Genomic DNA, 15,420 nt, shown 5'->3' with positions numbered 1-15,420 from the left:
ATGCCCAGTATATAAACTGCGGGGGAGTTGACCGGGGGGGCGGCAGTTCACGCCTCAGGAACTAAGTGGGCATCCATTAGCAAGTGGTGAGAAATTGCATTGGGCATCACTTGGTTTGTATATTCCAATTCTTTTTTTATTATTATTGTCATATTATTATTATCATTATCATCATCATCACCCTTTCTGTTCTATTAAACTGTCTTTATCTCAACCCATGAGTTTTACTTTTTTTCTGATTCTCTCCCCCACCCCACTGCGGGGGGGCAGTGAGCAAGCGACTACATGGTGCTTAGTTGCTGGCTGGCGTTAAACCACAACAACCTGTTACACAGCAATGCCAGTTTTCATATATAATTAGAAAAGAAGAGGATTTATGCTCTAGAATACTAATGACTTCAGCTTCTGTGTTACAGGGTCTTTTCTAACCAGGTGAGGTGTTGTCAGGCAGTCATTGAAACCTAACAAAAGGGAAATGGTAACGTTTCAACCTATGCTGTTCTCTATGTTAAAATAATTAATTACTTACACAGGAAGGAATCTGAAATGTCATGTTTAAGTTTCACACTTGGGTGTTAGCTTCCTTTCGGTTTTGACAACGGAGTCATACTGCTCAGCTCCAACGGGAGCCCAGACTCACTCTTGGCTGGCACAGCCATTTTGCACTGGAAACACGGCAGAGGATTTTCTTTTCCACGAGAACTGGAAACCCTGCAGAGGTACCTGCATATGTACCTGTACCACAGGAGCCTCTATACAAACACGCTCAGCTGGTTTGGCAATCCCAGGAGCGGGGTAAGCACCTCCAGCTCCCCTTGCCTTGCACTTCTCTTTCCAAAGACCCATCAAGTGTTACCTCAACTTCTGCCACGGCTGCTGCAGACATTTCACTCACAGCATCGTCACCAGACACTAAGGGAAAAATGGACACTCCTGTTTAAAGCCCTGGTTGCATACAGCACTGGTTTCAGTTCGTCTCTGCCTACATAAACACGTGCCTGTTATGTGCCTCCCTGCATGCAGGGCAATGGAGTCCTGCACGTTTGTGCTGTGCCTACCTGGGAGCTCAGTGCCTGTAAACAAACTGACGAAGTGGTAAACGTGCCTAATTGTAACCGCAAGAAATGCCAAACGAAACCCATGAGACAACTCATATGTTTTCAATTAGGAATGTGATGAATCACTGACTTGCCACTTGTTTATGGACTCAGCTGAACTGTGACCATAAAGGATTTGTCTATGGTCAAAACAAGTTGAGAAACAGCCCGGAACAGACCCCAGTCCTCTTGACTCAAGGGTTTTGATTTTAACCACTAGACCATAAATAAAAATGCACTGTATTATGCAAAGCAGAATTGTAGTATTTCAGCCGATATTTAAATTGAGTTTTCATAGTACCAAACAAACAAAATGGGTAGCAACAGTATGTTTTGTTTCTTTGAATTCACTCAATTTTTCAGTCTGAAATGAGAAGAAACTGCTGCCATATTGATCATAATTTTAATTTACCCAAAGAAACCTTTTCAAACACAGAAGTGTTCTGTGCAGTAAGACAAAGCTGGCTTTAAGAACACTTCAGTATTTAATGTACCTTTTCTATTTCACTAGAAATTATGTATTTGTAGTGATCAGCAAACAAGACCTTGACAAAACCTCCAGGTGTGTCCCAGGATACTTTGTATGCTTAACACACAAGCTGCTCTGCTGTGTATAAACAGCTAGATCTTGCACTAAGCCTCCTGCGGCCACAGATGTTTCTGACAGTAAATCAGGAAGCAAGGCAAAAGTCACTAATCATTGGAGGGTTGAATCTTTTGGATCTGAGCTTCAGTGGCTCCCCAGCACCTTCTTCTGACAATGCCAAATACAGGGTTCTGGGTGGACCCCAGCACACACCCATAGAAGAGCACCAAGGCTCTGCAGTCCCCAACTGCAGTGGTGCCCCTAAAGCAGCTATGCACCCACTCTGCAGCCTAAGAGCGATGGAAAATTCCTTACCTCTAATGCTCCTGCAAACATCCCCAAGTGCACAGCACAGCTTTCAGCTCTAAAACCTCTAACCTGGAACAGTATCAGCTCCTACTCTCCCACTCTGCATGCTAAAAGGATCTGTAAAGACAGGATCTGTTGTTGCTTCAAGGACTGACACAGTATTCTGTGTTCAGCTCAGCTTGAATTGCTGGGTCTACACTTCAGGTTGTTTTCAGCGCTGCATTTCTACTTGTTTTAAAAACAAAAGTGTTGTCAAGTATCATCAGCTTTAACTCTTCCCAAAGCAGGCATATTAGTGCTCTCATTGGTAAATTCCAGATATTTTTAGCTTTCTACTGCTGCACTTTGTTTGCCTTCAATGTAACAAAGATTTGGGCTGTTTGGATATGCCTCAGAGGCTAGCAAAACAGACCTTAGTGTTGGAAAGATTTCTTCTGCTGAATAAAAATGCATGGCTTGAGGTAACAACAACAGCACTGAGGTCACATTTTGCATGTTGAGAGAAGCAATTCAGACAGACTCTGCATTTCAAGGAAACTTCAGTTTGTCTGTTTTAATAATTGGCATAACATTCCTTTGCACTGGAATAATATTTTAAAGATGACTACACAGTCACCTGTTCTTTTATGGGAATTTTTTATGGTTACCCTGACACAAGAGAATCTTTTTTTGTGCTTAACAAGTGGCCTTCACAATTTAACTCTCTCAGATACAGCCCACTGGGAGTCATAATCCCATACTGGAAATATCCCTGCATTTCCATGGAAACAAACTCCTGTGCCAAAATATGGGCTTAGTTCTTCAGTGAAGACTTCTGAACAGGGAAGAAATAGTTGCATGGGCTTCATATTCAAACATAATTTGCTAGCATCTAGAAATAAAAAGAAAATGACTTAAAGGTATAGTAGCCATTTATACACTATATCTAAGGCATTATTCAGGTGTATCAGTGTCCAAACAGATCCAGCTTCTTATTTCTCTCCATATTCACTTAAGAGAGTGAGCCTCAAAAGCTACACATTTGTTTAACGGTGTGCACCTGGGCTTATTTGTAGCACAAGTGCCCATGCTGTTAATAAGCCACATACATAAGTTTTTCTCTGGTGTGCTAAAATAAGGCATTCACAAAGCAACAGCACACATGTGATCTCGGAGTTAAAGCCTTCTGTACTCTCAGCTTTGGTTCCTCCTACAGAGTAAGCTGTTTGTGTCATCACAAGAGTATCTGCAACTTAATAGTACTTCTGTTGTGGTATTAAGATTACTAGATAAGGGGGTCTATTAGAGTGAAAAATACCTCCATATTTCCATCCATCTGGCAACGACAAGAACTGGCCATTGGTATACTAACAGCCTGCTGACCCAGCTGGGTGTTATTCTCATGTTTTTAAGAGCAAGAAAACAGAATATAGCAGCTTTTGAAACTTCCCTTACACTGTGAAGACTTGTTCTTTCAGCAGCTTCTGTCTAACACTGATTCTTCAAGAATCCACAGACAGCAGATTAGCAGTTTGTCAGTGGTGATTTATTGGCATAGAGCAAGCAACACATGCTTTCTCCACTTCTCATTCCCAATGCCAGCATGTGAGATCCCACAGCTCCAGACCTCGGTTTGCTCATTATACAGCTTTAAACGGTCAAACTCTGAAGAGCAGCAACACAAAGAGAGCAGAGACAGTAGCCACTCAAGCACTGCACTGGTATTTGAAAAAACATCCAGCTCAAAGCATACTAGGAACAATTTAGCGTCTCCATCTGCCTTTAGCTTTAAAACACTAATGGCTAAACCGGCCTCTGAAATCTGCAAAATCTGCACCTGTTAAACTGGAAATGTGCAAATGTGAAAACATAGACAGCAGATATGCAATAGTCAAGGCACTGCTCTTTTTTTGCTAGGACAGTCTGAAGGCTACTGTTGTCACAACTACCAATTCCTTTCTCTAGCCACCATACTATTTCTGTGTGACACAAAGAATTGTATTATCCAGAGAACTGGGAAAGAAGCAAAACTGCTTAGTATATACCCAAAAGAGCCTCGAAGACTGTAGTACTTACATCACGATGAAACTAAACACAAACCTTTAACCTAAGCAGGAGAGCCTCGTTAGAACATTTGTATTGGAGTCCAGTACCAATAAACAGATAATAACAGTATCTGAACAGAAGAACAAATATTTCTTTGTAGTTACTTACATTACAAGCTCAGCAGCTTTTTTAATTATTCAGTTCAATCTTTCACGTATAAAACTCCCACGATTATACTTTGTTTTTCATATGTGTAATCCAGAAATTTTTTATACAAGGCACAAATTCATTAGTCCCATTTCTCAGTTGTGGAAACTGAAACACAGAAAACTGATACAACTCAGCTACAGTAAAAATACTAGATCGATTGAAGAACCAGTTCTCAATTCAGCTGCCATCTTTTCTCCCAGATCACATGCAGCAACATGCCAATCCTACCTTCTGGTTGAGTGTATCTTTTCCAGAGTCAACAGGTAAAGAAAAACATTTCAAAAATAAGATGCGGGTGTGAAAAATTTCCCTGTCCTCCAAACTGCAAGGATGGCTTGGACACAAACGCTTACTTGAGAAAGGGGCAAAATCTGTTTACACATGTTGCATTTTGGAGTAAGTTTCGGACAGCGTTAGTCTTTCCCATGTCTTTTCCCACATGATGAGAAGGAAAATGCTACAGCTGAAAGCATAAGCAATTAATTTTGCAATAAAATCTTTGCAGTGCACCAAATCTTGGCTTTAAGTTGGCAATGTTTCCAAGACATAAGCTATATTCCAATCAGATTACATTGTATTAATCATATTTACACAATAAAACCAGTATTTTTCAAGGCTCATTTCCTTTTCTTTTTTATTGAAACAGTTTTCAGCAGCCAGTGATAATTTTATTATTGATTTCTGGAAAAACATGGTAGCAGCAGTGATTTAAGTACAGGAAAAGCATTTGAAATTAAAGCATCCTGCCTAGTACTGATACTACAACTTACCTACCTGAGATAGAAGCTAAAACTTTCAACGAGGCCATAACTTTTGGAGAAGGAGGGTAGTCACAGAGGAATCTTTTCAAGCACAATTGAGTTCGTAATTCTTACTAATTCCCTCTCCATCTGCCAATGGCCCGGTGTAAAATTACAGCCAGTTTGAGAACCCCACTGCTTTAGCCCTGCTCCTGTCAAGGGACATCTATTCATCACCTCATTGTGCAACCTGTCCCATTTAAGACGTAGTAATGCCAAGGCCTCCTGCACTACTTGGATCCAGACCTACTCATTACAAGCGTAGCTCACACTGAGAAGGAAGCAGCCAAATAAAATGCTGTGTGAAACCAACCTCTCTCTGCTGGATTTCCAACAGGCCTCACCAACTCCTAGTCTCAGGTGAGTGTTGCAGTGAAGGCTCTCTACTGACATACCTTTATCTTTCTTCCTGCAGTTTGCAGTAAACACAAAACAGAGAAGCCTGTGAATCTTTTGGATTACATGCAACATTTTCCTTTGCCAAAGCATGGCCCGTTTTGACAGTACTAGTAAAACAGGAAGGCAGACGAGAATTGTTACTGACTACTGGTCTTCTAGCCGGTCAGGATGAATAAGCAGGGATGAATCATTCAGATAATAAAAGAAACTACAATTTAGCAAACAAAAATGCGCTACAAAAGGATGCTCAAATCTCTCTATCTCAAGGACTTAAACAGGAATTTTTCAAAAATTCTCAGTTCTGCCCTGACAGCAAACACAGCCCTTCACGGGTATTTGCAGATCCTGGTGTAACGCCGTTGCTTTCCAAGGAGCAGGGGAACCCTGGGGAATCGGCACGGGCCTTGCTCCTTGGCTGGCAGGCAGCAAGGTCAGCGGCAGAGAGCGAAGGGCCGCTGGGGTGACAGCTGCGTAACATCACAGAAACTTGTCTTAACCTCCGTTAACAGCAAGGGCTGAAATAGCTGATGACTCTTGCTTGTGTCAAGCCCTCCCAGATTTCAAGCAGCAGCTATTTAACTATGCACACAAACCACAGTCAAACCTGGCTGTTCCTCCTGCTCCTTCGACCTTCCTCCCAGTAACACCTAGCTTAAAAGAAACATTCTTTTATGTACTAAATGTGATTCACTACCACAAGCAAACCAAACAGACTGAATAGGAAGGGGTCAATCAGCCGCACATACAACACAGACTTCTGAGCCTCTAGTATTAGGGTATCCAGCACATGAACCTAGGGAGACTTGGGAGTTTCCATACATGTAGGACATCTTATTCACCCCATGAGGATGCAACAGCAATCCTTGATGGGAAAACAAGGAATCTGAAACCTGTGAGAGTTATTTCAATTTGCTTTCATTTTATTTTGAGCTCCCAGCAGTCAAATTAATTCTAGCTGTAATCACAGTGGCTACAGATTCAGCAATTTAATGTCCATAATTTCTCAGAAGAGAAGGCTAAAACCTTCAGGGTCTTTTCTTCAAGACAAAAAGACTTTGTTTGCCCAACCCACCCATTAACAGTATTTCTCAAGCCTATGCAAGGAAAGAGACAAACACAATGAGAGAACATATATGTTATTAACAAGAATTCAAAGTTTAACCTAGTTTTGACTTGAAAGCAAACAAGATCATGTGGCAATGCTGTATTAGACAGCCTTGATTTTTTTCAATTTTGAGTTAACTGGTCCTTTAATAAGGCTAAGAAATACTACCCTATAAAACAATGCATGAAATCGTATTTTATGTGCAATGTAACATGATGATACCAAAATTGCTGTCAGTTGGCAACCTGACATTCTCAGTCATGCTAGTAGTAGAACACATGATCACTGCAGCATGTGTGCAGTAGCTGTTACAATATACTTTAAAATGGAAATGCCATGTCCCTACCAAAATTAGATTATTCTAGACAGAAAACAGTGTTATTGTAAGCAGGTTTGTGTCTTTAAACTCATAAAGTACAAGAACAAAACTGTCTCAAGCTTCTAAAGTTCAAAATAAGTCAAGTGATTCTGACTTCTCTGGTATTGAACCACCTCCTAAGCAGGACTTTTGGTGCTGCCAGTGGCCACTGATTTGGGAAGAAGAAAGAAGAGTGAAAATGTGTTTTCTTTTACTGACATCACAGCCTCCTCTTCACAAGATGGGTAATTCAAGGTGTTGCAAAATAATCATTCTTCTTCTGACATGTCAAAGTGTATGACTCTCATCTATGGGATGAATGTCATCAGTTTATTTCTGATGCATGACAGTGCATGACAGAGAATGGGGAAAGGATGTCGCATATAGTTTTTGGCGGGGTCAATGGCTCTGACTGCCTTCAATCATTGAATATGAACATTGTGATTGGGATATTTTTAAACAACTTTACAGAAAAGTGACTTAGCAATATCTGAAAGTACAAATGCAGAAAACTAGAAGAGGAGCTGATGACACTGGAGATGCTTCCATTCTTCTTCCTTGGTCTATTTACATGTCTTGAATGGTCTCCAAAAGGCTTCTGCTCAGCATGCACCATCTGGTATGCAGATACCATTTCCAGATGTTAAATTACAGATAAACTAGCTTTTTACATTGTTTTTTCTTTTTTAATCTAGACAGTAGTACGTCCATGTGAAGGAGTGTTTAAGGGATAACGTGCCCAGACAGAAAACACGACAGGGTCTAATGAATGCACTACCACATACTAATACCATACTTCACTCACCCCACTTCTTCGTTGTAATTTCCAATTAATTAATAATAATCATAATCATATTTTAACACTACACTCTTCAAAGCCCCTGCAATGAATAAGTAATTTTTCTTCTGTGTGACAGTTATATATAGCAAATAATGGTCAGATAACAAAAGCCCACACAGAGAAGAAAGGATGACTGAAACATAAGACGACAAACAGGTAATTTTGTATGTTAATTTCCCAGTTTAGTGAAAAAAAGGGAAACAGTACTTACCAGGCATAATGCTTTTCATCTGCAAAGGCTTTCCAACCTAATTACATTCTCACAACTCCCTGTAAAATGATCTGCAACTATTATCTCTGTTGTACCATGGAAGAAGTCATAGAACAGCAGCTTACCCCAGAGCAGTCCAGATTTCCAGTTTTCTGCTCAGACCACATCCCATTTCTTTTTCTGCACCATACCCTGTCACTCAAGTCCCCTGAATGCACCGACTTTGCCTGCTTAACTGTAGCACTGTGATCTTCCAGTCTTGGAAGCCCCAGGTTTCCATGTCCCTGCATACTGTTCTAGGATGCTTGAAACATTCACATTTTTTCCTTTCATTAAACCAAGCATCATTTTGTGGATGACAACACATTTGCTCTGTGTTTACAGGAACAAGCAACACTTGAGTAAAATGAACAGTCGGAGAAGTGAGGATAGTGCTGAAGCTCTCCTTCTGTCATGATGAAAGTTAGCAACATGCTTCCTGCTCCACGCCAGCCCCGCTGGGATCACCTGAGTCATTGGGAAATGCCGCCAGTTTGCAAAAGGCGCAGAAGCTGTTTTTCTGTTACGGAAGTGAAACCCACAACTCTTTTTTTTTTTAAGCATTTGTTCTTGAACAACTGTTTTGCACTCCTTAAAGGCACTGCCACAAGGCTGTCACAGCCGGGAAACATAAACACCAAAAGCACACGCCTGCAGTCAGATCCAGCACAGATTAACGACAACACACTTAATGACTTAAAAAGTGGCAGGAACTTTAAACAGAGGTATAAATAAGGTGTTGAACAACCAAACCTTTTATATATAACTGCTGCCTCATGGATCACTGCTTAAAAGAACAAAAGCAAGTGATCTAAATATAAACTGCAATTACCTGCCACAGTCTCCAAAACTGCTCCTTGAACAGCACTGTGTTGAACCATGAGCACATGGAAGCCTTCCTGCCCTTTGCTTAGCCACTGACCCCAGCTCCTGTGACCCTCACACTGTCTCTAGCCACATTACTCATCCCTCATGCCTTCTCAGCAGACACAGGAACTAGATGACCATAGCTGACATACTGCATTAGGTGACCCTGACACTCTACCTCACATTTTCTCAGTTTATATTCACAACGATTCTAAATTGAAATATCAAGGGTGATAGGAATTTTTATCCACAACCTTGGAAGTGGTAGTGAGAAAGAAGGCAGGGTTATACGTGACATCCTCAGTTACAGCCTGTGGGATATTATAGCCTAGGAAAGTGGAAGTGGGCTTTTTTTTTATCTTCCTTCCTTAAAATACATAACATCATGCAAGTCTGATTGTGCAGAAACCGGTAACTTTACCCTCCCTTCACCAAGTCTCAGAGAACTTGCCTGTCGAGTATTTGAAAGATGAAGAAGTCATGCAAAAAATTTTATGAAACTAAAAGGTCTTATGCAACCTCCCAAAGCCTATCTGCCACAAAGAATGGGCAAAGCTTTCTAAATGAACTTGTTCAGATGACACAAGACACTCCCCCTGCCTTGCCTCTTCTCAAAATGAGTCACTGATGTGGCCAACTGAGGAGTAAGAAGAAAACCTATTCAAAAAAGACCCTCACAGGACACTGGAGAACCTGCCGGCTAAAGGTGTAACCCGCGATATGCACCAAGGATAAAAGAAATCAACTCATTATTCAAAGCCAAGCTTGCTCCTGGGGCAGTATCAAAATATAGTGGAATCTAAGGAAGCAATTAGACTTATTAAGCTTTGGTTTCCTTGACACCCATAATCACTTGAAACTGTTCTACAGCAACATGGCTTGTGACCAAATACAGCTTGCAGATAACAAATTTAAGGGAAACACCTAAAATGGAAGTGCAATGAACACTGAACAATATATTTGCTAATAGAAGAAGCACCTGCTAACTGGAGTAGCCCTACCAGTAACTGGTTTTTGCTCAACAAGAGGCAATATTCCAAACTAAGTCAATGACAAAAAAAATTAAGATACTCACCAGCAAGTGTATAATCCATATCAAAACCAAAACACTTTATCTTTTCCATGGCTAAACTTCTGTTTACAAAGACCCTGTAAAGAGACAAGAAATAAAGCCATAGGTATGAGCATTTACAAAATAATCATGTTTTAGGAAAAACACATTCTGCCAGCTTTCAGGATGTCTGGCTCTCTTAGGTCAAAATGAGAAAATATACCTGAAAACGGAGGCATGTTTCATTTTTTGCCATGAGTTCTCCTGAAGCAAAGCCATGACTTTGCAAGGTTATTCTAATTATTGGTATGCTGTCTAAAGACATACACGCATGCATGCACACACACACATGGCTTTGCATGTGACCTGCAAAAATTCCTAAGAATAGAAGTGCAAAATCTCCTGAAGCAGAATTCAGAGCTCAAGTGAGAGGAAACTGGAAGCAGAGGATGGGAAGCAATACAATTTGCTTCATTAAAACAAATTATTACAAAGACGTAACAAGGAAAGAAGAAGAAAGTAACATTTCTGTGAATACACTCACAGCACTTGATCCCTCTTTGGAACTATATCTGGAAATTCGAAGCAAACCTAACCAGATCCATTTCCACATTTACACCAATAGCGTTAAAAACATTTAATAAAGCTCTGAAAAACAGCGATTGAGATAAATTTTCATCCACAAGAATATGCTGTTTCTATTGTGAAAATTTGTCTTTCTATTTATAACTCCCCTGCAACTCCTTGACAAAACTGCTATTTTTTAAATTCCACTTTTACTATTAATGCTTATTGCAATGAGAATCTAAGCTGAATACTTCCAGGTCCTTTTTGACGACAACATTTTAATACACCCTATTCAATTTAGTTCAAGTAAATAACATGGTAAAGAAATAGGTCAGAGAATACAACAAAAGCTTTTCTTGCTTCCTGTTCTAACTACTACAGTAACTAAGCTGCTTATGTTCCCCCAGAACTTTGAACCATATAGCAGATCTGTAATTCAGCAGGACTTCTCTCCACTGTCTGTCTTATCTGAACTTTAAGAACAAGAGTCAGAACTCAGCTGCAGGATGGAAGCTGAGCTTCTCAATACCCATCTCAGACAGAAATCCCACGTACTGCTCAAGCTGTGATGCCGAGACAAAGTTCTCCAGTATGAGAAAAGTCCCGGACCCTTCACCTGTACTCTGATTTCAGTATGTGACATTCTCCAAATATTTAGTAAGTGCATTGCCCTCAGCAGAGTAATTATCCTCTTAGAAACTGAAATCGGCAGCGCTGCCATGTAGGCGGAGTGGCGCAGGGACAGAGATACTGCAATGGAGACGGCAAGTGCAAAACCAAGCACTCGTATGTTCTGAAAAGCTGAAAGAAACCACTGGGAGATTCTCCTCCGCACGCACGTTCTGGGCAGGTGGCCCACATAACGTGCCCGTTTAACTGCCCATGTCAATCCACCACAGCTCGAATTTTAACAGCAAACCGCTAACATCAAACTATCACACTTCTATGCAAGTCATCTTACCTCATCTCTCACCGATGTGCTCCTTGTTTAGTTCGCAGCAGTCTGATTCATCTACTTGTCTGAATCATATTACACAATTCCTTTAAAGCTTCCCTAGTACCGATGCAATTTTGCTTGGATCTGATTTGACTTCAGAAGATCATTATGTCTGAACCAAGCCTTAAAGTACTGTATATCTTCTTGGACAGTGTTCTAGAAAACACATCTGTGGCTAATTTAACCAGTCACTGGATATCGTTGTTGTTCCACACAAATCCACTTGGAATACAGTTTCTCTGGCAATAGTATACTTTCCTCCTAACCTTGCACACTCTCTCTGGGAGTCACAGTTTCCTGGCAAAGTGCCTGCCTTTGACAATGGGGCTTGTCACTAAGGGGCCTCAGAGGTTATAGACGACGCTTTTTTCTGATAGATTTATGTATTACCTAAACAAGACAAAGTGATGGGAAAAAAACTGGAAACTGGTAAAGAAATGCCTTTTGGAAATATGAGATGGGATCGTAAATCACTACAATTCACTCCTGAAATAGCTGGCTTTTGAGTAGGTGGAGCAAATTACCGGAATCTGCAGTTTGAATCCATGTTTGTCTTTTAACATCGAGATAGCTCTGATTTACAAGAGGCCAATGTGAAATGCTATTTGGTACTAAACAAAGTCTTATACTTTGTATAATGAAGATGATTACGTTCTGTTGCTGCAGATGCCAGGAAGCATTATTTATTAGCTAATTCAAGCACATGATTTCTGATCTCATGTTTGTGCAGTTTGTTTCTGAAAGTGGAGAGCTTCAAGAAGGAATAACATACCTGTGGGAGACACTGCCAACATTTTTTGTCCAACCTGCAGAGTCCAATTTTGTTCTTGCCTTTAGGCTTAGCCCCCAGAGCATAGTTTTCCGTCCTTATGAACAGGACAGGAATAAGAAGGGAAATTTGAAGAAGCTCCGAAGAGCATTTCAGAATTACAACATTTGGGAACAGTTTCCCAAATGAGGACAAAAAACAAGCACTAAGACGGAGCTGAATGCGCTTGTAAAAAGGGTAATACGACAGTGCCTGTGAAAGGCGAAAACAAGGGAGCTGTGACCCAAGAGATCTCTCCCAGTCCAGCCTGCCTATGTTTAGATGATGACGACACCAAACTGACCAAAAACCATGGAAAGATCTCTAAGCTTCTGATATTTTTTCATCGCTTGCTTTCGGAGTATTTACAAACTGAGCCCCCCGACTAAAAAAAAAAAACCACCACACATTAATACGGAAGATCTGGAAAAGTTTACTAAAGGCAATGAAATGAACAACATCTATTAGCATATTTTTGTTCCAAAGTAAGTCTTATGACTAAAACATGAAAATTACTATACCAGCCCCCTCTTAGTAACAGCTGGTGAAGATCTCTCATTCTCCATCAACTCATAAATATTGCCTATGACCCAGAAACCATATGTGGCAGAGTCTAGTCCTGCCCCAACAGGGCACAGGACCTAGCAGATTTCAAGGCATCCTACTGACTGATTTGACATGGTAATTACTTCACCCACCAGTGCTGGAGTGAAACAGAACAAATATTTTAAAAAGCCAAAGAAGGCTATTACACAACATGTTCAGGACAGGAAATGAGAACACTTTAATCAATTTAAACTTGGATATGCCTTGGCAGATTAAATGGCAGACTAAACAGTGGCAAAAAAAAATGGAACCAATTTCACTTCTCTTGTGAAGGCCCAGCCAGATACTGGGGTTATTTTGTAGGCACTCAGGACCTCAAATTTAAATCCTGATAAACGAAGATGTCTCCCATGCACGGTGCCCCCAGAGACACAAGGGGCTAAGTAGAGACTTCCAAATATTTACTCCCAGAAGCTGACCACCTTAATTCAGGGGATTTACTCAGAGCAGTAAATATCTGCAGTATCCTAGAAACTAAAGATAAAAGTTGAGATTAAATCACCATGATAGTTTCTGGCAAGAGCCAGGTGCTTCTCAGAAGCTGCAGACTTAGCCCATTTCAAAGCTGTGCTTAGATCCTAATCAAAGGTACGCTTAGCCTGATTTCAAGAATACCACTCAAATGTGTCTGTTGGCTATGAAAATGTAACGTCCCCACAGAAGACATAGTATAGAGAAATGACAAGAGTTGTTTTTAATGACTATAAAGCAAACCCAACACTAAGACCCCAAGACCCCTAACCACCTGAGAGAAAAGATCCTCTGGTCTCTAAAGGAAAGGATGAGATTACAAGTTTTTTACAGCTTATCTAGATAAACAAAAATCAAAGAAGCTTCCAGATTACAAACAGTCGAGGTAAAGTCAGAATAAGAGGAAAACTAAAATCACCTAACATTTTTAGGCAAGGAAGTTTTAATCTAGAATAATTTTTCTACTTGCCGTAATCAGAAGAAAGCATACTTTCCCTCCTCTTGTTTCTGTTTTTTTTTCCATTCAGAAAATAACTAGCAGCACTGGAGTTAAAAATTAAGCTCATCTAAAAATTTAACAGCACTGGGCAGTAAGACAAATCAAACTGTAGGCATAGCATGAGAACACCCTCTCCATTCCTTGTGCTGAGAGGCAGAGGTGGGTATTGCCTAAACCCACCTCCCCAGCTCCACACCTGTCTGCAACCAGCGCACCTCCTTAAACAGGACATTGCCTTTCTCTTGCCTTCATCTTTCCTTCCTGACGAAAACCCCAAGCTTTATATTTCTGCTTTGAGGAATATCCCTGTGAATCTCCCACAGTTTTGCACTCCCTGTGCAGTGTGGCTGGAGCAGCCCAAGGTGTTGGTGCTTGTGGGGAAGCCGGTTGAGGGACCATATCCAGCCCCATCGGCTCCCTGAGCCAGCGCATGGCACAGCTGGGAGGGGGGAGGCAGCAGCCTGGACTTGGGATGGCTTAGCCTGGCACAGATCCACACCTTTAGAAAAATTGACTTGAGGAGCTGTTTAAGGGAAACCATGAAGCACACTTCCTCCCTAATGAGTCCTTCCTCAAAGCTTAAACCCTGCAGCTTGGCCACAGCAGAAGGCTCTCAATGATGACAGTATTTATTTTCTTTTTGAGCTCTACAAATTGTGCTGGATAAGAGAAAAATGTGTTGAATTGCAAGGAAGAAGGAACTGCTGAGCATGCATAAAGGGAGCCACAGAGCCCTGATGTCCTCAGCACTGCAATCCACAGTCCTTTATATTTTTACAAGAGAACTGATCTCAGTTTTGTTACTGTTCTTGTCAATCCATTCCAAGGCAAGAACCTAAATCCCAACTCTTCTCGAGTAACACAGGAGAGGAGCGTATGTAGAGAGGGAGAAAAGTTTTTATTTTATTTGTGCAAAATCTCAAAAGCATTCTGTGCCCTGACTGAAATCTGCATGTATAATATTCTTGTAATATGACCAACAAAATAAACAAGGAGGAACTCGGCACATGGCTCACAGCTCCTCATATCAAGAAAATGAAAATGAACAATGTGAGGCGAGTTTCTGGAACAGAGCACTTTTATACTGATTTTCCAAATGTGTCTAGAAATACCTTCCAGCAAGAAGCATTCTTTGTCAGGAGAGTATGTTTCACTGGAAATTAAATAAATACAAAGGAACTTGCAACAGTGCTGAGTGGAACAACAAATACAGTGGGAGCTGGCTAAGCATGACCTACCCGTGTGTTTAAAAAAGGCTGTGGTCGACAGTTGGGCTTGAGCCAGCCATGAAACAGGGACTAACTAGCTAGAAGGCTTGGATTCCTGCTTCCTCAAAGTTTAGGCACTTCGGTTAATCTTCACTTTATGGACAACTTCCATGTTTTAATAAGCTAGAAGAGTTAAAAAGAAATAAGAGGGAACTAAATGGATTAGCTTTTAATAGTCTCCCATGTCCAAGTTCCCCACGGCCTCTTCAAAAAAGCTAATAATGAAAAAAAATCCCACTACTCTTATGACAACTGGATATTCTCAGTACTACTAGCTAGTCCCCAGATGTTGTGTGGTTGGGGGAG

The 15,420-nt window shown here is 40.9% G+C and overlaps 1 protein-coding gene across 1 annotated transcript in view; it reads right to left on the bottom strand.

The window, feature by feature from the left end:
• Positions 1-15,420, bottom strand: part of NT5C2 (5'-nucleotidase, cytosolic II) — a 63,600-nt gene that overhangs the window by 21,390 nt on the left and 26,790 nt on the right. The window contains exon 3 of the mRNA XM_010564796.1: positions 9,923-9,996. Coding sequence (XP_010563098.1) covers positions 9,923-9,996 — 74 coding nt within the window. The remainder of the gene's footprint in view (positions 1-9,922; positions 9,997-15,420) is intronic.

This window comes from Haliaeetus leucocephalus, unplaced genomic scaffold, assembly GCF_000737465.1.
Source record: "Haliaeetus leucocephalus isolate CR32 unplaced genomic scaffold, Haliaeetus_leucocephalus-4.0 Scaffold184, whole genome shotgun sequence".
In the NCBI taxonomy this organism is placed as follows: domain Eukaryota; kingdom Metazoa; phylum Chordata; class Aves; order Accipitriformes; family Accipitridae; genus Haliaeetus; species Haliaeetus leucocephalus.
The sequence above is the reverse complement of the archived record's forward strand: the minus strand, read 5'-3'. Positions and strand labels throughout refer to the sequence as shown.